The sequence below is a fragment of the Protopterus annectens genome, chromosome 12.part0, assembly GCF_019279795.1.
Source record: "Protopterus annectens isolate FY-2018-M chromosome 12.part0, PAN1.0, whole genome shotgun sequence".
NCBI lineage: Eukaryota > Metazoa > Chordata > Ceratodontiformes > Protopteridae > Protopterus > Protopterus annectens.
In genome coordinates this window covers 282,949,749-282,973,354 of record NC_056746.1, presented here as the reverse complement: position 1 = coordinate 282,973,354, position 23,606 = coordinate 282,949,749, and the positions used below count along the sequence as shown (strand labels likewise).

The 23,606-nt window shown below is 44.6% G+C and overlaps 1 protein-coding gene across 1 annotated transcript in view; it reads right to left on the bottom strand.

The window, feature by feature from the left end:
• LOC122816509 (CREB binding protein) overlaps positions 1 to 23,606 on the bottom strand; it is a gene marked incomplete in the record, with an annotated part of 4,149,155 nt that overhangs the window by 70,776 nt on the left and 4,054,773 nt on the right. Inside the window, 1 exon segment of the mRNA XM_044089341.1 lies at positions 948 to 1,115. Within this exon segment, the coding sequence (XP_043945276.1) occupies positions 948 to 1,115 (168 nt within the window).

Sequence of the window (23,606 nt, the reverse complement as noted above, 5' to 3'; positions counted from 1 at the left end):
AGGCATGAACATATATACTACAACTGGCACATGACTACTGAAATTAAATTTCTTAGATTTGTGCAGTTTTAAACAGCTTTATGCACAAACCATCTTTACCATTGGCAAACATGGTGTCTTTTTCCTAAATGTGATTCGTTTTTTTTTGTGCTTTAATTTAGAGTTGCATGTGAGGGCAGTCTTTATGATGGCAAATACCATATCCATTTTGTTTCTCTCTCTCTTCTTTTGAAGCAATTTACTTTATGTGCTGTGAACAGGCAAACTTGCTTTTCACAAGGTTCTACCTGAAGAAAAACATTCAGTAGTAGAAAGTTCACTGACAAACTAGGTTTACTCACGCTTGTCAATTTTATAACGCTAAATGAAAACTGTGTATAAAATGAACGATTACATACGGCACCAGCATCACATGGTAAATTAGGCGAGTCTGAACAGGTAAAATATTACAAAACAAAAGTAAGCCCACAAAAAATGTGCTATAAACACTAATCATAGGGATAGGGTGGGAATAAACGTGGCCTTGCATGAGCTCAGCAGATAAGCATAGAATGTACAATAGGATGTTTCAGTTCCCTGGAAAGGGGTTCATTTAACTCTGTTTTGCAACTTCGACATACAGAAAAAGGGACAACACCTTTAATCGCAACTATCTGGAACCACAACAGCTACAGGTGAGTTTGTCTACAGTTCTGCAAATAAAATTCTTGTGAACCACAGGAAAAAAAAAACATGAAAATGAATTAACCTTCTGTTCAAATGATGAACAACACCAAAGACTAAAGCCATGTCTACAGTGCTTAAATACCATCAGAAGCAGAATGAGAAAATTTATGGGGTAAAGGCCATTACAGTCTCACCTTAATTAAATAAAAAAAAAAAAAAAAAAAAAAAAAAAAAAAATCGCATCCAAAACACCATTTTCCTTTCTATTATTAATTACATACATCGTCAATTTCACAGGCTGCTGTGTTCTCTTCCTTTTTCCTCTCTTCTTCTTCCTGTTCAAGCTCTTTAATGCTCTCCTCCAGCACATTGGGCCAAAAATCACCCTCAAAGTAAGGCAACTCCTTGGCACTTGTAAGTCTGTCTTCAGTTGCTTGCTTGAAGATATCCTGTGAAATAAGTTGTTTAAAAAAAAAAAAAAAATAGTTATACAGTACAATTTTCAAAACAAAATTCAATTTGTTGCAATAGTTCAGTTTACAGAGTGCAAGGACAATTAAAACAAAGCAGATATTAACACAGTGGTAAAAACGACATACTAAAGAATGCCATTAGCCAAACACTTTCGCATTTAATTGCTTAATATATTTTCTTCAATGGCAAAAAGTTGGAAAAGGATGACAAACGTGTAATCTATAAATATTTCGGCTCGATCTGCACTTGACATGACCACAACCTAATGGGGAGAGTAGGATATTTCCTGGCACCTGAAAGCTAACATACCTGTCAAGAGTACTAAAAGCCATGCCATCAGTAATCAGTGGGAAACACATATAGTACTTGTTTGAGCTGGTTCCCTCCTCAGGTAGCTCCAGTTATCTAAAAATTAAAACTGCTAAAAAGTGAAAGAAAAAAGTAGGATGCTTGAAAGATTAAATGTATTTTGTTAGACAAATACAGTATTCTCTTTGCATAGGCCTAGAAATGCAGCCATATTAAAGCAGATGTAGATCTTCATTTTATATTTTACTTGCAGATTCAGCAAAAAAAAGAAGTTATGTACTCACCATAATGTTCCATGTGAGTTGTTCCATCTTGCCTTCATTCATCACTGATGGGTTTGGAGCCGATCCTCGGCTCAGACACGGCCAACTAGCAAGCTCAATGTTCTCCAGTAGCTTGAGACCCCACCCCTTATCCCACAATGCATTGCTGGAATTACCTCAGATCTTGTTTGCTGTGTACCATATAATAGTACAATAATTATTCTACCAAGGAATGAATACACACCGAAAAACCAGGATGAAGACAGCCTCCAGGTCAACTGTGAGCCAGCAGGGGGAAGGAGGGAGGGACGTGAGAATGAAGGCGAAATGGAACAACTCACATGGAACGTTATGGTGAGTACATAACTTCTTTATGTGAAGTTGTTCAATCTCGCCGTTCATTCATCACTGATGGGTAGCATCCCTAGCACCCTGATCTTGGGTTGCTCACGGCAGTACACTCTTCAGAACCATAGAACCAAATGAAGCCCTGTTCCTGGAGGCCTTATCCATTTTGTAATTAGTTATAAAAGTATGAGGTTTAGACCAGGTGGCTGCTGCACAGATGTTATCCAAATGCAATTTGGCTTGAAAGGCTGACGAGGTAGAAACTGCTCTGGTTGAATGAGCCTTTACCTTACAAGATAATGGCATTTTATGACAAGCATATGTATAGGTGATGCAATCAGACAGCCACTTAGACAGGGTTGTTTTAGCAACTGGTTTACCTTTCCTGGTCTCAGAAAAGGACTCAAAAGAGCTGATCTGATTTCCTAATGTCTCTGGTTCTGTCCAAATAAAGTCTAAGTTGTCTATGAACATCGAGTTTATGCAACATATATTCCAATTTGTTGGTATGATTAGGGAAGAAAACAGGCAACTCAATGACTTGATTAATGTTAACCTCAGAACATACTTTGGGCAGAAAGGATGGATTAGTTCTGAGAGATACTCTGTCAGTATGGAAGACCATGTAAGGGGACTTGATGGAAAGGGCTTGGAGCTCTGACACTCTACGGGCTGAAGTGATGGCTACTAAGAAGATAGTTTTACATGGCAAGAATTTTAGCTCACAAGATGATGCAGGCTCAAAAGGAGGAAGAATGATACGAGATAACATAAAATTCAAATTCCAGAGGGAATAAGGTGTCTTCACTGGAGGCCTTATGTGAAAGGAACCTTTTAGAAAAGCCTTAGACAACTGGTGAGCCGTAATATTCAAACCATCAATTCCTAGATGGAAATTAGATATAGCAGCTAATTGTACTCGTACTGTAGCTGCCGCTGCTCCTCTGTTGATGATTTCTGTCAAGAATTGTAAGATAGAAGACAATGGCGCTTGATAAGAGTCAATGTTGTGGGAAGAAGCCCAAATGGAAAATCTCTTCCACTTACTACGATACAATTTTCTGGTGAAAGGTTTGTGGGAAGCCAACAAAATCTGACTAGTGTCATGGGAAAGATTATAGAGCCTGGCTATGCAGGGAATTGGAGCAGCTAAGCGGTTAGCTTCAGTGTCTGCAATGACGGGTGAAGATCCCCTGACGCATGTGTCAACAAGTCCGGAACTGGGTCCAGGATCCTTGGATCTTCCAGAATATGAGGATAAAGAAACGGGAACCAAATCTGCCAAGGCCAATGAGGGGCTATGAGGATGATTGTCCATCCCAGCGACTTTGCTTTCTGTAAGAATTTGGATATCAGAGGGATTGGTGGATATGCATAGAGGAGACCTGGGGGCCAATCGTGGACAAGAGCATCCCTCGGGGAGTGACCTGGTGTGGGAATTAGGGTAAAATAGCTTCTGCATTTGTTGTTGATATAACTGGCAAAGAGGTTGCAGGAAGGCTGTCCCCATTTGCGGAAGATCTTGTCCGCAATCTCTTGTCTGAGGGACCATTCGTGGGCCAACAAAATTGCTCTGCTCAGTCTGTCCACTATTATGTTGGATTTGCCTAGGATGTGCGTTGCCAACAGAAAGCGCTGGGATGACAGTGCCCACTGCCATACTCTGAAGGCTTCTCGGTAAAGGGGATAAGACTTGGTCCCACCTTGTTTGTTCAGATACCAGACCACTGACATGTTGTCTGTCTGTATTGCAATTGTCCCTAGAGGAAGAAAATCCTGAAAGTATTGCAACGCTAGAAGTGCTACTCTCATCCTAAGGACATTGATATGCAGAAGTGACTCTTGATCTGTCCATGTGCCTTGGGCAGTCTTTCCCTGAAATAGCCCCCCCACCCTATCAGGGAAGCGTTCCTGGTCATAGTGGCAACTGGAGGGGGAAGCATGAAAGGATGTCCTATTGTGACATGAAGAGATGTCAACCACCACTGAAGATGCTTCTTGCAGGAATTTATCAGGATCATGTGACTCACTGGAAGTTCTTTGTAAGACCATTGCATGAATAGAAGCCATTGAAGCATTCTCATATGCATCCTTGCTAAGGGGACTGCTAGAACAGCTGCCGCCATCAATCCCAGAACTTTCAATACCTCTGCTGCTGGTACTCTGTTCTTTGATATTAGGGACATGATGTGTTGGCGAAGAATAGAGATTCTTTCTGGTGGAAGGCGAAGAGTGGTGGTTGACGTGTCTAGTTCTGTCCCTATAAACATGATATGCTGCGATGGCAACAAGGCAGACTTTTCGAAGTTGACTGTAATGCCTAGCTGATCGCACAGTGTCAGAGTAGCCTCTCTCGCTTGAAGAAGTTGATGCCTGGTGGTGGTGGTAAGGAGCCAATCATCTAGATACGGAAACTCCTGGAATCCTAGAAGCCTCAGGTGAGCCGTGACTACTGCCATGCACTTGGCGTACACTCTGGGGACTGTAGTGAGACCAAAGGGCAGAGCTCGGAAATTATGATCGGCTCCCAGCCGGAAACGCAGGTGATCTCTGGATGGTCTGTCCATCTTTATGTGGCAGTACGCATCCTTGAGATCGATCAAGCACATCCAATTGTCCTTCCCCAACAAGGGGAGTATGGACTATAGCGTGACCATCAGGAGTCGGCCGACCGGCACTTGCGAACTGCTTCTGCTTCGGGCACCGTGCAGCAAGAAAGACTGAAGAAAATGGCGTCGGTTGCATTATATATACCCCTGGTGCACTGACGTCAGGGAAGAGGCGACAGCAACCGACGCCGGACCAAGACTTTGGAATTCCGGCAGACTGCGGGACCGCCTGACGACAGGATAACCCAAGTGTGATGACTGCAGCAGGGTAACACGATGAACATCTTCTCTTTTCTCACAAATTGGTTGAGTCTGCTGAGATCCAAAATGGGTCTCCAGTCCCCTGTTTTCTTTGGAACCAAAAAGAACCTTGAGTAAGTTCTGAATCCAGTCTGGTCTGCTGGGACTGGCTGGATGACTCTTTTTTGTAGCAATCGGCGTACCTCTATTGCTGCTTGTCCAATTTGACTGGGTGGAACGTCTGGGATTTTTTTTGACGGGAAGAGGCTGGGTGGAGAATGGTATGAAATATCCTCTGGAAATGATACTTCGTACCCAACTGTCGTTTGTTATATTTATCCAGGCTTTGGGGTACAAAGATAAGTGACCCCCCGACTGCCTTCAGCGTAGGACAGGCGGGCCTCCCTTCAGGAGTGCTGGTAGGATTGACCAGAGAAGTGACCTCTGTCACCCTGGTGTTGCCGACACCCTCTGCCACAAGGGTGGCGTCTTCCACTGAAACCCCTTCCTCTACCTCTGGAGGGGGGCTCTCCATGTGTGTCTTGAAAGGCTCCTTGGGCTTTCCGGAACCACATCTTTCCTCCCCTCTGACCTTTGGGAAAGGGTCGAGTGGGGATGGAAAAATGGACTCCGATGGCAGACTTTCCTTCTTGCTCACACCTGGTTAAAGTCTCCTTCACCTTTGGCCCAAACAAGGATGAGCCGTCAAATGGGGTATTATTAAAGGAAGACTTGAAGGGTTCCGTGAGGGAACAGAGTTGCATCCAGGCATGCCTACAGAGATCGATTCCTGTACCTGCGGCTCTGCTCGAACCATCAGCTGCGTATGATATGAGATGCATGGACGAGTTGACTATCGTATTGGGGGTAGAGAGATGAGTGGCAATCTTATCGGATACACTCGAAGCTACAGCACCCCGAAGAGTATCTCCCAACTCCTTAAGGAGATCTCTCTGCAGTCTGGTAAAATGTGTCAAGTAGTTCAGTGATCGGAGTGAGAAAGTCGCTGAACTGAACATGTGTTTCCCATATCTATCCACGATCCTAGATTCCCAATAGGAAGATGGATAGATGAGGAAGTCCCAGATATTTCCTTTTTGGTGGCTGCCGCCACCACCACGGCATCAACAAGGACTCCCTTGGTCAAAAAGGGCTTATCAACAGGGGCTGAAATAAACTTATTAGGCCTCCGAGGAACAGGTTCCATAGATTCTGGAGACTCCTACACCCTAGGAGAGACCAGATCCATAAGCTCATCGTAGGGTGGAGATACCCAAGAGGTGGAAGGTTGAGATCCAAATGCCTTCAGGAGAAACAATTTGTCCTCAGTAGGGCTATTGGACTGCCAATCACCCCTCTGTCTAAGGATTTCAAGAATCTCCGCAAAGGTAATGTCCTCAGAGGGGGAACTGGGGGACCCTTCAGATTCATCCAGGTCGGTGTCCAATGTGATACGACTCCTGGGGGGAGTCCAAATGCCTGCTCTTGCATAATCTCTTCCTGGGAACTTCTTCAGGGGGAACTTCTGGAGAGGTTTCAGAAGAGCAGGGAGCGCCCTGTGGGGCTACCTGAGGCTCTGGGTCTCTACGCTTGGGAGGACCAGAGGAAACAGAAACAGATACAGGCACTTTAGGGGAAGAGGAGGCCAGACCTTGAGATGAGCAAGTCTTGGGAGACCACACTCGCCTCATGGCATCGAAAGCACCTCGGCTTCGATGGGAAGGAGTCGATGGCTCAGATGGAGCCACAATCTCCTCCCACACTGAAGCCAAGGGCTCTGAGCCCGAGGTAAAAGCCGAGCTCACCTGAGGCGAAGCCCCGAGAGGAAGAGTCAGCACTGACAAGTCGGTGCGGCTATCATCCCCGTACCAGACCGGAGAGTGTCGGCTCCTTGAGTCCCCGGTCGGCACCGAGAATGTCCGAGCAGATGGAGCTGACGACACTGGAGCAGGTATCGGCTCCAAGGGATTCACGATCATCAGGTCAGCCTCCTCCAGCTCCGAAGGCCCGATATGGCTCAGAGGAGGAGCAGACAATTCAAGGGTAGTGGTCTTCGGCTCCGACGGATGTGTCTGAGCCGACAGCAATTTAACTAGGCCTGGTGCCTTCAAGAGTTTCTGAACCAGCCGGTCCATATCCAGATCAGATAAGCTGACAGAGGACCGGGAAGAGTGGACAGATGGAGCCGAATGGAGCAACATGGAAGAAGATTTTTCGGTAACCGGTTCCAAGGCTGTGTCCCGGTTCCGAAATTAGCAAACTGTCGGCTCCGAGGGCAGTGGAGCCGAAGTCACCACAATTTCTGACCTCTTTCCTTTCTTGGATCTAGGATCAGTGGAAGACTTAGAAGATTTGGATGCTTTACTGGCTCCATCCTGGTTAGACAGTGGTGCTTAATGATACCCCTATCAATCAATTTCCTCTTCCTTTCAGCTAACACTCTTGTGGAAAAGGAATGACATATGCTGCAAGACTCCTGTAGATGTACCTCACCCAAGCAGTAAACACACTGCACATGGGCATCTGTGACTGACATTTTCTGTCCGCAGTCTAGGCACTTTTTAAACCCAGACTTCGGATGCTTGTCCTTATCTTCAGACATTACACAACACAAGCACACTGATTAACTAAGAGCTGTTTTAAACTAAGTAACTCACACAAACATACACACAGCCCAAAAAGGGGCACTAACAAAGTACAGTTGTGTACACTTACCATAAATGTAGATGTTCGAGTGTATTCACTTTGCAGTCATTAAATTTGGGTAACCTGCTGGCAGGTTGCCCTCAGTCGGCCTGAATTCCAAAGTCTTGGGTCCTGCGTCGGTTGCTGTCTCCTCTTCCATGACATCAGGTCGTCAGGGGTATAAAACAAGCAGCCAACACCATTTTCTTTAGTTTTTCTTGCCCCCGATACCAGGTGGCCCCAAAAAGGTAGCAAAAATATATATATAAAAGCTATATATACATGCATCAATACAAACTTTACCTTCATCTACAAGCAAATACACCACATAGGTTGTAGAAGATAGAGAAGGAAAGATAAACTCCAGAATGAAAGGGGGATGGCGAGTGGGTAACCTGGACTGCAACAATGAATACACTTGAACATCTACATTTATGGTAAGTGTACACAACTGTACTATGTTCTTCGTGTTTCACTGTTGCAGTCATTACATTTGGGTAGAATCCCAAAGCTATGGATGGGAGGCTGGAGCTAAACGGCATTAGGCGCGGCTATAAGGCCCTGCAGAACTGCAGTGGCAAAGCCTGCCCTGGACTTAGAGTAGAGAGGCAAATGATAATGCTTTGTAAAGGTGTGAACAGAACTCCAAGTAGCAGCCGCTAGAATGTCTTTGGTTGGTACTCCTCTGAGAAAGGTTGCTGAAGTAGCTGCAGCTCTGTTGGAATGAGACCTAATGCCCCTGGGCACAGGTTTGTCATGGTGTAAGTAGCAGAAACGAATGCAGTGGCTTATCCACTTTGAAATAGTCTGCTTTGAAATATCCTTTCCTTCTGATCCTGCAGCATATGCCACTAGTAATTGCTCTGTTTTTCTTAAAGCTTTAGTCCTGCTCAAGTAGAATCTTAGCTGTCTGTGTACATCCAAGGAATGCAGAATTCTATCCCCTTGTTCTGCGGATTTGGATAAAAAGTTGGCAGATGAGTAGTTTGGTTAAGGGCCACACTGGACACCATCTTAGGCATAAATGAAGGATTTGTCCTCAGAGACACCCTGTCTGGGTAAAATATGATAAAAGGCTCCACGGCCATGAGGGCCTGTAGCTCTGAGACTCCTTGCTGAAGTAATTGCTAGTAGCAGAGCTGTTTTCCATAATAAGAACTTTATATCAGCAGTAGCAGCTGGTTCAAATGGAGGCAGGGTGAGCTTTTTCAACACATAATTGAGGTCCCATGCAGGCACTGGTGATCTTCTCGGGGGCCTTAAATTTTTGGCTCCTCTAAGATACTGCTTTAGTAAAGGATGAGAAAAGATTGGTGGCTCTGTACTGTAATGAGCCTAAATGGCAGACGCATGGTTTTTAATTGATGAGAAAGATAGGCCTTTGTCAAGCATCTCAGTCAAGTATTGTAATATCTGAGGAATATTTGGTTCTGCTGTATCAGTTCCTTGTGCTTGGTTCCAAGCACAGAATCTCTTCCATTTATCAGCATAAGATTTTCTAGTATTAGGCCTTCTGGCTTCCAAAATGACATCCATCACAGCTTTACTGAGAGGTGCTGTTTCTATAACTACATTATCAGCCATGCTGCCAGGTTCAGTTTCTGGAGTTGATTGTGCAGGATCTGATTGTTTTGCTGGGACAGTAGTTGAGGTCTTTGAGGTAAGGTCCAAGCTGGGGATTGAGAGACAAGTACCTTATGATTGGGTACCAGCACTGGTGGGGCCAGTCCGGGGCAATTAGTATAATCTTTGGTTTCTCTTGTCTGACTTTTAGTAGGACCCTGGGAAGAAGAAGCAGAGGAGGAAAGGCGTAAACTGACAGGTTTTTCCAACTGAAGGATAGGGTGTCCACTTTCCATGTTTGTCTGTGATAAGTCCTTGTGCAGAATCTTTTCAATTGATAATTTTGGGGAGAGGCAAATAGATCTATGTTCGGGCCCCCCATTTCTTTGTTATCATGCTTAAGACTTGTGGATCTAGTTTCCACTTGTGAGGGTCCATAAGGTTTCTGCTTAAATCGTCTGCCAGAGTATTTTGTTTTCCTGGCAGGAATTGAGCTTAAAGATGTATTTGGTAAGTCAAAGCTGTGTCCCACAGTGCCATGGCTAATCTGTAAAGGGGGTATGAGTGCATGCCCCCCTGCTTGTTTATATACCACATAACTGTGGTGTTGTCCATCTTTATCAGTAGTTGTCCTGGATGAAGTAAGTCCTTGAAGGCTGTTAGGGCATTTTGAACAGCTAGCATCTCTTTTTGGTTGATATGTAGATGCATTTGTTTTGGGGTCCATATGCCCTGAATGCATCTTCCTGCCATGTGGGCCCCCCCAGGCATAATCTGATGCATCTGTTGTTAAGGTTTGGCTGGCAGGGGGGTAGAGTGATGGCCTGTCCCATGTTTTGGTGACATGCCTTTGCCCACCATAGAAACTCCTGTTGTAGGCAGGGAATGAAAGGAATCATTGTTTCCAGACTGTGACAATGTTGACTCCATAAACTTTTTAGGTACCACAGAAGTTTCCTCATATGCAGTCTTGCATATGGAATCAGTAGGATGCAGGATGCCATGAAGCCCAAAGCCTGCAGAGTTTGTCTTGCAGATAACTGGGTTTTTGTTGCCATCAGTTTAAAGTAAGTAGTCAGTTGCCTTTGTTTATCTGGCGTGAGGTAAGCCATCTGAGCAGTTGTATTCAAGCTTGCACCACAGAAGTTTCCTCATATGCAGTCTTGCATATGGAATCAGTAGGATGCAGGATGCCATGAAGCCCAAAGCCTGCAGAGTTTGTCTTGTAGATAACTGAGTTTTTGTTGCCATCAGTTTAAAGTAAGTAGTCAGTTGCCTCTGTTTATCTGGCGTGAGGTAAGCCATCTGAGCAGTTGTATTCAAGCTTGCACCCAGGAATGTTATCTTTTGAGAGGGTACCAGTTGTGATTTATTTTCGTTTATTGTGTACCCTAGGCATGTTAGAAGACTTTTCACAAACGCCAGGTGTTGAAGAAGAATGTCCTTGTTCTCTGCTTGAATGAGACAGTTGTCCAAGTAAGGATATATTTGAATACTTCGTCTGCAAAAAGCAATTACTGGTGCCAGGCACTTTGTAAAGACCCTGGGCGCAGTAGATAAGCCAAAGGGCAGTGCAGAGAATTGGTAATGCATTAAGCCAGCCTTGAATCTGAGGTATCTTCTGTAGGACTGCCTTACTGGGACATGCAGGTATGCCTCTTTTAGGTCTAATGTCACCAGCCAAGCATTCTTGCCCAGCATGGGCAGAAGCTGCTGCAAAGTCAGCATTTTGAATTTTGGAATGTCCAGGTACGTGCTCAAAATCGATAAATCCAGTATTGGCCGCCAGGCCTTGTCCTTTTTGGGTATCAAGAACAGTCGAGTAAAAACCTTGTCCTTTTTCCTGTGCTGGTACTGGCTGAATGGCCCCCATATCCATGAGGGACGTAACCTGTTTCTGTGCCTCTGCCCATTGATTTACTGGCAGATCCGGCCAACCATTTGCCATTGGCAGAGTAAGGAAATGGAATCTGTATCCCTGCGATACTATGCTTAGCACCCACTTGTCATGGGTTAACTTCCAATTTTGAGCAAAATTGCTAATTTTCCCCCTAAGGGTGCTGCCAAAAGGTAAGTGCTTAGTGAAGGCAGAGGGAAGTCATTGGGACTGATTTTTGTAGATTTGCACTTTATCTCTTCCAGATTTGGAGGTAGAAGCGCCCCATTGCTTTGACCTGTAAGAATCTTGTGCCTGGTATCTGGAACCCGTAGGGCATCTGGATTTGCCCCTTTGAGCTCTGTCTGGCACAGGAAGGGACCAATTTTTCTGTAGGCCAGTGTCTACTGAATCTTGGTGGCTTTACTTGTAAGAAGTCTTTTACAGTTTGCATAGACTTAGCTTTGTCTTCCACTTTCTTTAAAACCTCTTCTGCCTGAATACCAAACAGAGTATCATGCTGTAAAGGTGCAGCCCATAATTTAGCTTGAACACGATCAGGCAAATATTGTTCCTTTAACAAGGCATGCCTCCTAATCACAGATCCAGTAACTGCGGCCCTGCAGGAGGCCTCTAGCCAATCAAAACCAGATCGCAAAGTATGCTTTCCAACCTGTTCAGCTGCATGCAATGATTCCTGCAATTCTTTATTTTCTGCACGTTCAGAAATCAACATAATTTTCTGTTTCAGCAATCCCATAACATGTTGTTGATACCTGAGCATATGAAACTGGCAGTTTAAGGCCCTAATTGCCAAGGTTGCAGATGTAAAAACCTTTTTCCCCCATCTATCCAGTGCCCTTGAATCTCTGTCAGAGGGGGTAGGATTTTTTGCTGTTGAGGCCTTAACTCCCTTTGTACCCTGTGAAACAGTTTCAGGATAAGCAGCCGGGTATCTAAATAAAAATTTGTGAGACTCAGGGACCCTGTAATATCTGTCAGGCTTGCTGGGAGCCGGAGGTATGGAGTCAGGGGTCAAGCTTGACTCCGAAAACATATCATCCACAATGTCTAAAACAGGGGGTATGGCTAAAGGCCTGTGCTGAGGGAGAAGAAGGAAATCCCTGAGCCTCTTTTTTGATTCTGAGAAATCTTGACTCTCCCAGTGAAAATGCTCCCTCAAAGTTGCAAGGTTTCTCCAAATGAATAATCCTCAGGAGGTGATGCAGATGGTATAGACTCCTCTGCATCAGAATCCTCATAGGGAGGTATAGATAATTCCTGATTAGAAGAAATAGAAACCTGATCTGAAGATTCATAATCAGTGTCTTGCCTAGGCCTCTTATCAGGAGGGGGATGGGAACCCCTGATCAAGGTAATAAGGTCTTCAGCCATTTTGATCATCTGTGTTTTAGGCATAGCGGCCTGTGCACGTGGCTCATACGTTGGATTTTTAGTTTTAGAAGTTGCTTTTGTCTTTGATTTTGCAGCTGTCGTCGGTTTGATATAAAAATGTTGAGGCCTGAATACACCCTCAGAAGCCGGTGTCTGCTCAGCGGCTCTGGACCCATCCCATGGAGATACATCCGTGGGTCCAATACTTTGGTATCTTGCGGCGTGCCGGACTCCACATGGGTCTCGGTAGGTGCCTGCAACTCGAAAGTAGTGGGTATCAGGGGCTGCGAAAGCACCTCACTGGATACCGGCAACTGGCTTAGGAGAAGCTTTGTCGTCGATTTTGGACCTCGACTGTCTGTCTCTGTCCTTTTCTTTGCGTTTTTTATGCACTCCGGTAGACAGATTGCTATCCGACGACATTTCTGGGTAGTTAAATCTGTTTCCAAAATACTTTGAGGCAAAAATATACTGACGCTTAATAGAGCGTTGGTTAAATCTAGCACAAAACTGACAGCTGGGTACGTTGTGATCAGGGCCTAGGCAAGGAATACAGTATAAATGGAAATCCTTATGAGGTATTTGCTTCCCACAAGTAATACAATTATTAACTTTTTCTGACATCGGTATGGAGCAAGAAAAAAAGTTTCCCCAACGGGGTACTTAGCTTTAGTGAAGACTTTGGTTCTGAAACTTGAACTCGAATATTTCAAGAGTCGGCCAACCGGCACTTGCAAAATGCTTCTGGCACCGTGCGGCAAGAAAGACTGAAGATAATGGCGTTGGCTGCTTGTTTTATACCCCTGACGACCTGAAGTCATGGAAGAGGAGACAGCAACCAACGAAGGACCTAAGACTCTGGAATTCAGGCCGACTGAGGGCAACTTGCCAGCAGATTACCCAAATGTAATGACTGCAACAGTGACACACGAAGAACATCTAATAACTACAAACAGTAAATAGAGATCCAAAACGACAATCCCAAAAGGGGATCACTGACTAATTACTAATCCTAAGGCCAAAAGGCTGAAGGCAAGAGAGAATACTGAGGAAAAAAGTAAAAACACAGAAAAAAGTACTATTTACTAACTAGTATATCTGCTACTATGAATAGAACAAAGTATATATAAAAGTGAAAATATAACTTGCTGAAAGTTGAAAAACTCCCAATAAAGTCTCAAGCCAAGCTGGAAATCAAGAGATCCGTGCCGTGGCAAACTAGATCTGATGTAATTCCAGCAGTGCGTTATGGGATACGGGGTGGGGTCTCGAGCTACTGGAGAACTTTTAGCTTGCTAGTCGGCCGTGTCGGAGCAGAATATTGGCTCCGAACCCATCAGTGATGAATGAATGGTGAGATTGAACAACTTCACATGGAATGTTTCCATAACCTTCAGTCAAGAATACTGATAAGAATAAACATTTGCTAACAGAATGTGCAGTACATGAAGTGCAAATAGACTTGGGAATCAAGGTTAAAGAGGTGTGTAGTCATTTACAGGGTTTTGGTATGAGGAGATATTTCAGACACATTTTGTTTGGACTGATAAGCAGAAAGTCATTGCAGTGCAGTCCTCAGAAGTTTGTTACAGATGCTTGACAATGAGTGCAGAAGTCATGTCAAATATCCAGAATTCCAGAATATTAATTGTATTATTCAGGAGGAAAGGAATATGAGTGCAGAAACTATGGACATAATAATTCAGTCTATTTCAGTTTATCAGCACTGTTACTGGATTGGACAGAGCAAGATTTGATTCGGATATTGTTGACATCTACCCCCAATGTACACATAAAACATTCTTAACTGAGCTAAAGTGCATGCAGACTTTTACTCTGAAAGGTACAAGAGGATATAGCACATGGGAGTGAGACTGGCACCTGTTCAGCACAGTTCTATGTAATTAAAAGATAAGAATATTCATTACAGTCTCATTATAGTTTCTTCCAGTTGTTTCTCTTTCATTCCAGTATTCTGGATTACCATCCCCAACCCCCTGGCTATCTAACTCCTCTACCCTCTCTTCCTTATTCTCCTTATCTTCTCCACCCAATCCTTCCTTTGCAATTAGTCTGACTCAATCTCTGTCCCCAAAACCTCCTGCGACTTTTCTCAATTAGTAAATGGTCTATTACCTCTTCCTGATAATACAGTACTATTTACCTGCGTTATCTCTCCATAGTTAAGCACATACATAAAGTTCTGTGGTATATAGAAATATTAGTATCTACTATTATTAGAAATGTGTATTAACCTTAGTCTGTGTGTGTAAAATTGATGCATTAAGAATACACTGTATATATTACTCTGTATCCATGTGTTACTTCTCTAGTGTAATGTTTTGAAATTTTGTACAATTGTTGTGTTGTAAATGTGGAGCTTTTCTTCCTGGGCCTCTGTTGAAAAAGGACATGTGTTCAGTCAGACATTCCTGGCAAACAAATGTAAAATAAACAATAAATAAATTCTAGTCATTTCAATTCTTACAGTGTTCAATTTTTTTTTTTTGTAAATTAACAAAGAGAAGGTGTCATTTTTTGGTTGGCAATGGAAGAAAGTACAGTTGTGTACACTTACCTTAAATGTAGATGTTCGAGTGTATTCACTGTTGCAGTCATCACACTTGGGTTATCTAGCTGCAGGTAACCCTCAGTAGGCCCGAATACCAGAGTCTTGGGATTTCTGCTTCGGATGCTGTCACCTCTTCCATGACGTCAGGAGTATAAAACATGCAGTGGACGCCATTACATCAGTTTTTCTTGCCCCAGATGTCAGGAGCCCCCAAAATAGGAGGCTATTACATGGTGTGGAACACCTCCAGTAAAAGGTAAATACCCCTGCCATAACAGATGGCCATAAAGAGGATAGGTAAAAAGGATAGAGAATGCCAGGGGACTGGAGGGTGGGAAACAAGGACTGCAACAGTGAATACACTTGAACATCTACACTTATGGTAAGTGTACACAACTGTACTATGTTCTTCATGTTTCACTGTTGCAGTCATCACACTTGGGTTGATTCCCAAAAATGCGGAAGGGTGGAGGCAGTCAAGAAGTGTTAGGGCTGGCTAGCAGGCCTTGTAAAAAGTACAGTTTTGTACCTACCATAAATGTAGATGTTTGAGTGTATACACTGCTGCAGTCATTACACTTGGGTTATCCTGCCGTCAGGCGGTTCCCCAGTCAGCCTGAGTTCCAAAGTCTTGGTCCGGCGTCGGTTGCTGTCGCCTCCTCCCTGACGTCAGTGCGACAGGGGTATATAACATGCAGCCAATGCCATTTTCTTCAGTTTTTCTTGCCCCAGATGTCAGGTGCCCCCAAAAGGTAGGCAATTCAAATTGCTAATAAAACATACATAAGAAAAGCAAACAACAACTTTCAGTTACCAGCAACTACTCCCCATAGGTAGTAAAGGCTAGAAGACATAGGTACGTACCAGCAAGTAAGAGGGGAAGGAGGGAGGGTAACCTGGACTGCAGCAGTGTCAACACTCGAACATCTACATTTATGGTAGGTACAAAACTGTACTATTTTCATCGTGTTACACTGCTGCAGTCATTACACTTGGGTAGAATCCCAAAGCTGAGGTAGGGTGGCTGGTTCTATAAGCATTAGGTGTGGCTATAAGGCCCTGCAGCAGAGCAGTGGCGAAGCCAGCTCTGGATTCAGAGTATAAAGGCAGATGGTAATGCTTGGTGAAGATATGCATAGAACTCCATGTTGCTGCTTCCAAAATGTCCTTGGTAGGTACTCCTCTGAGGTAGGCAGTTGAAGTGGCTGTTGCCCTGGTGGACTGAGATCTAATGCTGCTAGGTATAGGTTTCCCATGGGTGTGTGTAGCAGAAACGTATGCAATGTCCTATCCATTTTGAAATAGTCTGTTTTGAAATGGCTTTTCCCTGTGCTCCTGCAGCATATGCTACCAGTAATTGCTCAGATTTTCTGAAAGCTTTGGTTTTGTCCAAGTAGAAGCGTAACTGCCTGTGAATGTATTCTGTGGTTTTGGATAAAAAGTTGGCAAGTGAATAGTTTGGTTTAGAGCCACACTTGAAACCACCTTTGGCATAAACGTAAGGTTGGTTCTTAAGGACACCCTGTCCTGGTGGAAAATGAGGAAAGGTTCCACTGCCATTAGTGCCTGTAATTCTGAAACTCTTCGAGCTGATGTTATTGCCAGGAGCAGAGCAGTCTTCCAAGAAATATATTTTAATTCTGCTGTGTTAGCCGGCTCAAAGGGCAGTAAAGTTAATTTTTCCAAAACAAAGTTAAGGTCCCAAGTTGGAGTAGGTGCTCTACGGGGCAGTCTTATGTTTTTAGCCCCTCTGAGGTACTGTTTTAGTAACGGATTAGAGAAAATTGGAGGATCCGTGTTGTAATGAACAGAGATAGCAGAGGTGTGGATCTTGATGGATGAAAAAGAGAGACCTTTGTCCAGCATCTCAGTTAAATATTGTAGAATCTGAGGAATGTTTGGGTCAAGGCTGTGAGCCTGGTTCCAGGCACAGAATCTCTTTCATTTATCTGAATAGGCTTTCCTGGTACTAGGCCTTCTGGCCTCCAGAATGACATCCATAACAGCTTTGGAGAGAGGCATTGCTTGCTTGACTAAGGAATTTTCCATGCAGCTAGGTTTAAGGTCTTAAGCTGACTGTGAAGTATCTGATTGTTGTGGTAAGTCAGCAGATGTGGGATTTGAGGCAATATCCAGGATGGTTCTTGTGCTAAATTCTTTAAGATTGGGTACCAGTGCTGGCGTGGTCAGTCTGGGGCAATCAGGATCACCTTTGGCTTTACTTGCCTGGCTTTTATGAGAACTTTGGAAGGAGAGGTAGTGGAGGGAAAGTGTATACTTGTAGGTTTTTCCAGCTGAATGAGAGGGCATCCACTTTCCATGCTTGTGGATGTAACTCCTTCTGCACAATTTCTGTAGCTGGCATTTCATTGGGGATGCAAACAGAACTATGTCCGGGCTCCACCATTTTTGTATCATCATTCTGAATATTTGTGGATTCAATTCCCATTCGTGGGAATCCATGATGTTTCTGCTTAAGTCGTCTGCCAGTGTGTTTTTCTCTCCTGGCAGGAATTGTGCTTGAAGATGAACTTGATAGTTTAGAGCTGTGTTCCACAAGGTCATGACTTGTCTGCAGAGGGGGTAGGAGTGAGTGCCCCCTTGCTTGTTTATGTACCACATAACTGTGGTGTTGTCTGTTTTTAGTAATAGTTGTCCTGGATGCAGCATGTCCTTGAAAGCTAGAAGGGCATTCTGTACAGCTAACATCTCTTTTTGATTGATGTGAAGATGCCCTTTGTTCTGCGGGCCACTTGCCCTGAATACATTTTCCTGCCATTATCTGTTGTCAGTGTTTGCCTGGCTGTGGGTTGAGTAAAAGGCTGTCCCTTGTTGAGGTGACAAGCTTGAGCCCACCATCGAAACTCGTGTTGAAGGCAAGGAATTAGTGGTATAACTGTTTCCACACTTTGACAGTGTTGAGACCATACACTCTTTAGGTACCATTGTAGTTTCCTCATATGCAGTCTGGCATATGGAATTGGAAGTATGCAAGATGCCATGTAACCCAAGGCCTGCAGAATTTTTCTTGCAGGGAGTTGGGTTTTTGTTGCCATCAACTGAAAGTATTGAGTCAGTTGTCCTTGCCTGTCTGGTGCGAAATAAGCCATCTGGGCCGTTGTGTTCAAGCTGGCACCCAGGAATATTATCTCTTGTGAGGGCACTACTTTTGATTTTTTTTTCGTTTACTGTGTACCCCAGGCAACTTAATAAACGTTTTACAAACGCCAGAAGCTCTAGAAGATTGTCCTTGCTCTCTGCTTGAATCAGGCAGTCATCCAGGTACGGATAAATTTGAATTCCTTTCTGTCTGCAAAATGCAATTCTGCAAAATGCAATTACTAGTGCCAGGCACTTTGTAAAGACCCTGGGCGCAGTAGATAAGCCAAAGGGCAGTGCAGAGAATTGATAGTGCTTTGAACCTGCTATGAATATGAGGTATCTTCTGCAGTTTTGTCTGATAGGGACACATGCAGGTATGCCTCCTTGAGGTCCAAAGTCACGAGCCAAGCTTTCTTGCCCAGCATGGGAAGAAGCTGCTGTAGTGTTAACATTTTGAATTTCGGAACATCCAGGTAAGTGTTTAGAGAAGAAAGATCCAGAATGGGCCTCCAGGCTTTGTCCTTTCTGGGAACCAGAAAGAGTCTTGAATAAAATCCTTGTCCTTGCTCTTGTGGTGGTACCTCTTGAATAGCTCTCATTTCCATGAGTGCTGTAATTTGTTTCTGAGCCTCTGCCCATTGATTTGGTGGCAGATTTGGCATTCCTTTTAACCTTGGCAGAGTGTGAAAGTGGAACCTGTAACCTTGAGATACAATGTTGAGAACCCATTTGTCTTTGGTGATCCAATGCCAATTGTGATAGAAAAGTGCTAGATGTCCTTCAAGGATGCATCTGCAGTCCTAACATATGGGTTGTCCTGCCTCAGGCAGCCCTTCGGTCGGCCGGATTCCAAAGTCTGGGTCTGGCCTCGGCTGATGTCGCACTTCACCCGACGTCATAGCTGCTGTGAATTGGGTATAAAGGCATCAGCCGACGCCATTTTCCTCAGTCTTTCTTGCCGCGCGGTGCCCGAAGCAGAAGCTGTTCGCAAGTGCCGGTCGGTCAGATCCAGAGATTACTTCTACCAAAGACTTCTAAAAAGCTAAGTACCCCGTTGGGGACTCTTTCTTGCCTCAGCTGATGTCAGAAAAAGTAAATAACTGTTTAACTTGTGGGAAGCAAATACCTCATAAGGATTTCCACTCTTACTGCCTTCCTTGCTTAGGCCCAGACCACGACGTAGCAGCTAGTCTAGCCTATGCTTCCTTCAACCGACGGACACTTAGATGTCGGTCGGAGTTTGCAGAGGAGCTTTTTGGTCCCGCTTTTGCTTACAAAATGCCGTCGGAGACTCCGACTTCACAATTAGTTAAAAAGCGTAAGGAAAAGGACCGACACTCGCGGTCCGCGGTTTCGGCCGAAACCACGGTTAAGCCAACCGCGAGTGTCTCGGTTTCGGCTGAAACAGAGTCCACGGTTCTTCCTTCGGCCGAAAGCATGCCTCCTATAGCCGAGGCCTCACACAGCATGGCTGAATCTGCTACTGAAATTTCCCCTGCTGTTGCAGGTACCCAGGATTTATCAGATACTATTCCTTTAGACATATCTACTCCTGCACGTGGAGCTGCTAGGCCCCCTGCATCTATGTCCATCAAGGCTTTTTCTAGGGCTAAAGCAGCTAAATCTTCTAAGGCCTTGCCTGCAAAAACCCCCTCACACAGGCCTACCTCTAGTTCCCAAATGCTCAGCCTGGCTGAGGATCTCATTTCTTTGATCAGGGGATCCCAACCTCACCCTGACAGGGCCTCTCAACCCCCTCCAGAGAAGAGGCCTAGAGCAGAGCCCCCGGATCCAGTTTCTACAGACTATTCCTCGGATGATTCAGAAAACTCAGAACCTCCAGAAGGCCCATATTCCCCTTATGAGGATTCTGATGCAGAAGACTCCATTCCTTCTGCCTCTCCTCCTGAGGAATTTTCTTTGGGGAAACCTTGCATGCTATGAGAGAGCATTTTCAATGGCAGGGCCAGGATTTTTCAGATTCAAGGAAAAGGCTAAGGACCTTTTTACATTTACCACAGCATAGGCCTTTAGCCATTCCTCCAGTACTAACAGTTGTTGATGATGCATATAATGATGCTTGTACTGCCCCTGACTCTCTTCCCCCGGCCCCTGCCAAGCCCGATAGATATTACAGGGTCCCGGACACACACTTTCACTTGTATAAGGCTCCTATTGCAGATCCTGAAACCATTTCACAGGGCCCCAAAGCTGTAGCAGCTGCCTCTGCCAGAAACCCCCTCCCCTCTGAAAGAGAATCTAGAGCATTAGAGAGATGGGGTAAAAAAGTTTATACTTCTGCTACTCTTTCGGCTAGGGCCTTAAACTGTCAATTCCACATGATTCAGTATCAGGAATTTTTGTTAGACCAGCTAAATAAAAAACTGTCCTCTCCTGAACCTATAGACCGTACGTCCCTTCAGGATTTGGTACATAACACTCAGCAGGTCAGTAATCATTCCTTAAAATGCGGCTATGATGCACTGGAGGCTTCCTTTAGATCAGCTATGACTGGAACAGTGATTAGAAGGCATGCATGGTTAAAAGAACAATCCTTACCAGACCATGTGAAGTCAAAACTCCTAGATGCTCCCATGGAGAAACAAAGTTTGTTTGGTTCCCCTGCACAGCAAGTGCTAAAGAAGGTGGAAGAAAAAGCAAAATCTGTCCAAACAGTCAAGGATTTCTTACAGGTCCAGCCTCCAAGGTTTAGTAGAAATTGGCCTTCAAAGAATTGGTCCTTTCCAAACACCTCCAGAGCACAGAGAGGCAGAAATAGGCGCTCAAGAGGCAGAGGTCAATCCAGAGGTGCCTACAGGGGACGTCAGTGGCAGCCTAACAACCAGAGAAGTACTGCCACAGATCCAGCTACGACCACTTCCACAGGACAGACACAATGACTTGGCTCTGATACCGCCTACCAGGGAACGACTGGAAGCACCCTTAGGCGGAAAGCTAGCCTTATTTTCCATAAACTGGCATTACATTACAGGAGACAAATGGATTTCACAGACAACAGACAAAGGCTACAGGTTTCACTTCCACACTCTACCAAAAAAGAGAGGAATGCCAAACCTACCACCAAACCAAAAAACAAACGCTCTAGGACAAATCAACCACCTACTAAGGATGAGAGCTATAGAAAAGGTACCTCCCATGGAACAAGGGCAAGGATTTTACTCCAGACTTTTCCTGGTACCAAGAAAAGAAAACCAATGGAGGCCTATTCTCGACCTGTCCGCTCTGAACACATATCTCATTGTTCCAAAATTCAAAATGCTGACCCTACAGCAACTTCTTCCCATGCTGGGCAAGAAGTCTTGGCTGGTGACTCTAGATCTCAAGGAGGCATACCTGCACGTCCCTATACGACCAGATTGCAGAAGATACCTCAGATTTCTTGCAGGATCAGAGCATTATCAATTCTCAGCATTGCCCTTTGGCTTATCTACTGCGCCCAGAGTATTCACGAAATGCCTGGCATCAGTAATTGCTCATTGCAGGCTTCAGGGAATGCAGATTTATCCATACCTGGACGACTGCCTAATACAAGCGGACAAGACCAAATTAACAAAAGATTTGGAAAAGGTTATACAACTACTGCAAGCCCTGGGATACACAGTCAACATGAAAAAGTCAAGGCTGGTACCATCCCAAAGGATAACATTCTTGGGTGCAGAACTGGACACATCAAATCAGATGGCATTTCTCACAGCAGAAAAGCAAAAGCAACTACCACTCTATTTCATGGCATTAACAACACAGAACCAGCTTACAGCAAGGAAAGTCCTGCAAGCCTTGGGTTACATGGCATCCTGCATAATATTGATACCACATGCCAGGCTGCATATGAGGAAGTTGCAATGGTACCTAAGGAATGTATGGTCTCAACACAAGCACAGTCTAGAAGCCCAGATTCCAATAATCCCATGCCTGAAACAAGAATTCCTGTGGTGGGCTCAGGCCTGTCAGATGAACAGAGGACTGCCTTTCCACAAACCCCACCCAAGCCAGACTATCACCACGGACGCCTCAGACCTAGGCTGGGGGGCACACATGGTGGACAAGTGTATACAAGGCCTATGGACACAAGACCAGCTGAACCTTCACATAAATCTAAAAGAGATGCTGGCAGTGAAACAGGCACTACAGACATTCAGACCTTTTCTTCAACAGGGTCATTTGCTGATAAGGACGGACACCACCACAGTCATGTGGTATATCAACAAACAGGGAGGAACACACTCATATCCTCTATGCTGGATGGCAGTGGACCTGTGGAATGTGGCCCTGAACCTCAACATTCAACTCCAGGCCAAATTTGTGCCAGGAAAAGAAAATATACTAGCAGACACCTTAAGCAGAACTACCACGGATGCCCACGAATGGATGCTGCATCCAGACATCTTCAAAACCATTACAAAGAAATGGGGACTACCAGAAATAGACCTGTTCGCATCCCCACACAACCACCAATTGAGGAAATTCTGCACAAGGACATACCACCCTCTTGCTTGGAAGGTGGACTCCCTATCCTTCAGTTGGGAAAACCTGACAGCGTATGCATTCCCACCTCTTCCTTTGATGCACAAAGTGCTACTGAAGATCAAAGAAGATCACCCAAGGATCATCCTGATAGCTCCAGACTGGCCGAGGCAGCATTGGTACCCGCTACTGAGGAGTATGTCTCGGACGCACGCATGGCCTCTACCTCTAGTTCCTTTACTGCTAACACAGAACAACTACAAGACCCTACATCCAAACTTGAAAACACTGCAGCTAGCTGCCTGGAACATTACATAAAACAAAATAACCCAGATTTATCTCAGAGGGTTAAGGACATTATCCTGGAGGCTCAGACCCTCCACAAGGAAGACTTATTCAGCCAAATGGAAAAGATACCTCATTTGGAGTGCAGCAAAAGGAGAAAATGTATCATTAGCAAACATAGCTAACATCCTGGAATACTTAGCAGAACTTTTCCACAATGGCCTGTCTTACTCCTCCATTAAGATTCATGCATCAGCAATTTCAGCAGAATACAACATGGATCCTCCAGTCTTCTCTCATCCTCTACTCAGGCAGTTTCTGAGAGGAATTAAAAATGTAAAGCCTCCAAGGAAGCCACCTTTGCCTACATGGGACCTTAACTTTGTGCTGGAAAAGTTAACACTTCCCCCTTTCGAGCCAGCAGCAACAGCAGAATTACAGTTCTTATCTTGGAAAACTGCTTTCCTGCTTGCAATCACTTCAGCAAGAAGGGTTTCTGAATTATAGGCATTAATGGCAGTACAGCCCTTCCTTATCTTCCATCAGGATAGAGTGTCCTTGAGAACCAACCCTACTTTTATGCCAAAAGTGGTCTCCAGGGTATCATTGAACCAAGCAATCCACCTACCAGCATTCTTCCCCAACCCACAGAACAGGGGGGAAAGATTACTACATACTTTGGATGTGCACAGGCAATTGCGCTACTATCTGGACAGAACCACGACCAACAGAAA